The 5,000-nt window shown below is 47.3% G+C and overlaps 1 protein-coding gene across 1 annotated transcript in view; it reads left to right on the top strand.

Annotated features, from left to right (window-relative positions):
• The window catches only part of otogl (otogelin-like), a 117,760-nt gene that overhangs the window by 11,045 nt on the left and 101,715 nt on the right, over positions 1 to 5,000 (top strand). The window contains exons 9-10 of the mRNA XM_042707416.1: positions 1,844 to 1,950; positions 2,748 to 2,873. Coding sequence (XP_042563350.1) covers positions 1,844 to 1,950; positions 2,748 to 2,873 — 233 coding nt within the window. The remainder of the gene's footprint in view (positions 1 to 1,843; positions 1,951 to 2,747; positions 2,874 to 5,000) is intronic.

The following is a 5,000-nucleotide window of genomic DNA, read 5'->3' as shown; positions in this document are numbered from 1 at the left end:
TTCTGTGTAGATCTGAAGATGAGGAGATGTTTTCTCTGAAGATGAGGAGATGTTTTCTTCTGTGTAGGGCTGAAGATGAAGAGATGTTTTCTTCTGAAGATGAGGAGATGTTTTCTTCTGTGTAGATCTGAAGATGAGGAGATGTTTTCTTCTGTGTAGATCTGAAGATGAGGAGGTGTTTTCTTCTGAGGATGAGGAGATGTTTTCTTCTGTGTAGATCTGAAGATGAGGAGATGTTTTCTCTGAAGATGAGGAGATGTTTTCTTCTGAAGATGAGATGTTTTTTTCTGTGTAGATCTGAAGATGAGGAGATGTTTTCTCTGAAGATGAGGAGATGTTTTCTTCTGAAGATGAGATGTTTTCTTCTGTGTAGATCTGAAGATGAGGAGATGTTTTCTTCTGTGTAGATCTGAAGATGAGGAGATGTTTTCTCTGAAGATGAGGAGATGTTTTCTTCTGAAGATGAGATGTTTTCTTCTGTGTAGATCTGAAGATGAGGAGATGTTTTCTCTGAAGATGAGGAGATGTTTTCTCTGAAGATGAGGAGATGTTTTCTTCTGTGTAGGGCTGAAGATGAAGAGATGTTTTCTTCTGAAGATGAGGAGATGTTTTCTTCTGTGTAGATCTGAAGATGAGGAGATGTTTTCTTCTGTGTAGATCTGAAGATGAGGAGGTGTTTTCTTCTGAGGATGAGGAGATGTTTTCTTCTGTGTAGATCTGAAGATGAGGAGATGTTTTCTCTGAAGATGAGGAGATGTTTTCTTCTGAAGATGAGATGTTTTCTTCTGTGTAGATCTGAAGATGAGGAGATGTTTTCTCTGAAGATGAGGAGATGTTTTCTTCTGAAGATGAGATGTTTTCTTCTGTGTAGATCTGAAGATGAGGAGATGTTTTCTTCTGTGTAGATCTGAAGATGAGGAGATGTTTTCTCTGAAGATGAGGAGATGTTTTCTTCTGAAGATGAGATGTTTTCTTCTGTGTAGATCTGAAGATGAGGAGATGTTTTCTCTGAAGATGAGGAGATGTTTTCTCTGAAGATGAGGAGATGTTTTCTTCTGTGTAGGGCTGAAGATGAAGAGATGTTTTCTTCTGAAGATGAGGAGATGTTTTCTTCTGAAGATGAGGAGATGTTTTCTGCGTAGGGTTGAAGATGAGGAGATGTTTTCTCTGAAGATGAGGAGATATTTTCTGTGTAGATCTGAAGATGAGATGTTTTCTTTGTGTAGGTCTGAAGATGAGGAGATGTTTTCTCTGAAAATGAGGAGATGTTTTCTGTGTAGGGTTGAAGATGAGGAGATGTTTTCTGAGGAGATGAGGAGATGTTTTCTCTGAAGATGAGATGTTTTCTTCTGAAGATGAGGAGATGTTTTCTTCTGAAGATTAGGAGATGTTTTCTCTGAAGATGAGGAGATGTTTTCTTGGTAGCACGGTGGCTCAGTGGTTAGCACTGTTGCCTCACAGCAAGAAGGCCCTGGGTTCGAATCCCGGTCGTTCCAGGTCCTTTCTGTGTTGAGTTTGCATGTTCTCCCCGTGCCTGTGTGTGTTTCCCCCACCATCATAAAGACATGCATTGCATCGCATCGTATGAATGTTGGTGGTGGTCGGAGGGGTCGTAGGCGCTAATTGGCAGCCACGCTTCTGTCAGTCTGCCCAAGGGGAGCTGTGGCTACTGATGTAGCTTACCACCACCGGTATGACTGTGTATGAATGACTACTGGACTCTGTAAAGTAATGTAAATAGTATTTAGAGAAGCGCTATTTAGGATTGAATTGATTGATTGATTGATTGATTGGTTTTCTTCTGTGTAGGTCTGAAGATGAGGAGATGTTTTCTTCTGTGCAGGGCTGAGGACGAGGACACGTTTTGTCGGACGCTGGTGGAGTACACGAGGGCCTGCTCCCATGTGGGCTACCCCGTCAGAGAATGGAGAGACAGCTTCCCCACCTGTGGTCAGTCAGCCAATCACAAGTGGCTAGGCACACAGCTGACCAATCACATGCAACATTAGCTGGGGATATTCCATTTCATCTAGCAACTTAGAGTAATGGACCAGTGATCTGCATTTAGAAAAACTCTTAGATAGTACATGATTAGACACTTCTGTAAGATAGTTCATGTTTAGACACTTCTGTTAGATAGTTCATGTTTAGATGCTTCTGTTAGATAGTTCATGTTTAGATGCTTCTGTTAGATAGTTCATGTTTAGATGCTGTTAGATAGTTCATGTTTAGATAGTTCATGTTTAGATGCTACTCTTAGATAGTTCATGTTTAGACGCTTCTGTAAGATAGTTCATGTTTAGATAGTTCATGTTTAGACACTTCTCTAAGATAGTTCATGTTTAGATGTTTAGATGCTTCTCTAAGATAGTTCATGTTTAGATGCTTCTGTTAGATAGTTCATGTTTAGATGCTACTCTAAGATAGTTCATGATTAGATAGTTCATGTTTAGATGTTTCTGTAAGATAGTTCATGTTTAGATGCTACTCTAAGATAGTTCATGCTTGTTTTATGAATACCCACAAGACAAAGGTCTGTAAAAAACACAGGAATTACACCTGTCATGTATAATACTTGTGTCTGTGTGTGTCTGTGTGTGTGTGTGTCTGTGTGTGTGTGTGTGTGTGTGTGTCTGTGTGCGTGTCTGTGTGCGTCTGTGTGAGTGTGTGTGTGTGTGTTTGTGTGTCTGTGTCTGTGTGCGTCTGTGTGTGTGTGCTTGTGTGTGTGTGTTTGTGTGTGTGTGTAGCCGATGGCTGCGAGGACAGTTTCGTTCACAGAGACTGCATCAGCTGCTGCCCCCCGACCTGCACCTTTGAGAAGGAGTGTCTGGGCACGAACCTGCACTGCCTAGACGGCTGCTACTGCCCTGACGGTGTGTGTGTGTGTGTGTGTGTGTGTGTGTGTGTGTGTGTGTGTGTGTGTGTGTGTGTGTGTGTGTGTGTGTGTGTGTGTGTGTGTGTGTGTGTGTGTGTGTGTGTGTGTGTGTGTGTCTGGGCATGAACCTGCACTGCCTGTATGGCTGCTACTGCCCAAACGGTGAGTGTGTGTGTGTGTGTGTGTGTGTGTGTGTGTGTGTGTGTGTGTGTGTGTGTGTGTGTGTGTGTGTGTGTGTGTGTCTGGGCACGAACCTGCACTGCCTGTATGGCTGCTACTGCCCAAACGGTGAGTGTGTGTGTGTGTGTGTGTGTGTGTGTGTGTGTGTGTGTGTGTGTGTGTGTGTGTGTGTGTGTGTGTGTGTGTGAGTGTATGAGCGTCTGGGCACCAACCTGCACTGCCTGGACGGCTGCTACTGCCTTGACGGTGAGTGTGTGTGTGTGTGTGTGTGTGTGTGTGTGTGTCTGGGCACCAACCTGCACTGCCTGGATGGCTGCTACTGCCCAGACGGTGAGTGTGTGTGTGTGTGTGTGTATGTGTGTGTGTGTGTGTGTGAGTGTCTGGGCATGAACCTGCACTGCCTGGACGGCTGCTACTGCCCCGACGGTGAGTGAGTGTGTGTGTGTGTGTGTGTGTGTGTGTGTGAGTGTGTGTGTGTGTGTGTGAGTGTGTGAGTGTGTGTGTGTGTGTGAGTGTCTGGGCACCAACCTGCACTGCCTGGACGGCTGCTACTGCCCAGACGGTGAGTGTGTGTGTGTTTGCGCATGTGTGTGTGTGTGTGTGCGCATGTGTGCGTGTATGTGTGTGTGTGTGTCTGGGTACCAACCTGCACTGCCTGGATGGATGTTACTGCCCAGACGGTGAGTGTGTGTGTGTGTGTGTGTGTGTGTGTGAGTGTATGAGCGTCTGGGCACCAACCTGCACTGCCTGGACGGCTGCTACTGCCCTGACGGTGAGTGTGTGTGTGTGTGTGTGTGTGTGTGTGTGTGTCTGGGCACCAACCTGCACTGCCTGGACGGCTGCTACTGCCCTGACGGTGAGTGTGTGTGTGTGTGTGTGTGTGTGTGTGTGTGTGTGTGTGTCTGGGCACCAACCTGCACTGCCTGGACGGCTGCTACTGCCCTGACGGTGAGTGTGTGTGTGTGTGTGTGTGTGTGTGTGTGTGTGTGTGTGTGTGTGTCTGGGTACCAACCTGCACTGCCTGGACGGCTGCTACTTTACATTTACATTTACATTTAGTCATTTAGCAGACGCTTTTGTCCAAAGCGACGTACAAGTCGTGCTACTGCCCCGACGGTGAGTGTGTGCCCCCCCCCTCGGCCCCCACACACACACACACACACACACTGCTACTGCCCAGACGGTGAGTGTGTGTGTGTGTGTGTGTGTGTGTGTGTGTGTGTGTGTGTGTGTGTGTGTGTGTGTGAGTGTCTGGGCACCAACCTGCACTGCCTGGACGGCTGAGTGTGTGCCCCCCCCCCGGCCCCTCATCCCCCCCCCACCCCACTCAGGCTTTCCCATGGACCCCCCCACTTCTCTTAAGGTCACCGGCATGGTGGAATCTATGTGGGCAGGGTAGGCGTGCCAGCAGTGTAAAGGTTGCAAAGGGATCTTCCAGGAAGGCAGCGAACGTGAACAGTCCTTCCAGCTCTCTCACAAAGACGTGGCTAATTGGCCATTCACCCTGAAAAGGCCATTCAGTGGTGAGTCCTAGAGTGGCATTGAGGAGCTGTGGTCTGAGAGAGAGTGTGTGTGTGTGTGTGTGTGTGTGTGTGTGTGTGTGTGTGTGTGTGTGTGTGTGTGTGTGTGTGAGAGATCTGTGGCTTTAAATGGGGCAGTACTGGCCCATCCAGGACAGACAGGTTCTCTGGTGAAATGGTTTACAGTCAGTCCCAGTGTCTGGTTGAATGTTCTGCAGTACGTTATGTGTGTGTGAGTGTGTGTGTGTGTGTGTGTGTGTGTGTGTGTGTGTCTCCACGATCATTTACCCCGCGGTGCAGCTGCCTGAAAGTAGCCATTAGTGGGTTAGTACACTCCCCCCCCCCCCCCCCCCCCCCCACATTGAGTTGGGGCTTTACATTGAGAAGGATAGTCCACCCTCCCTGGAGGAAATGATTTGAGACCA

This window comes from Clupea harengus, chromosome 3 (assembly GCF_900700415.2).
Source record: "Clupea harengus chromosome 3, Ch_v2.0.2, whole genome shotgun sequence".
NCBI lineage: Eukaryota > Metazoa > Chordata > Actinopteri > Clupeiformes > Clupeidae > Clupea > Clupea harengus.
Note: the sequence above shows the minus strand (reverse complement) of the source record. Positions and strands in the feature narration are given on the sequence as shown.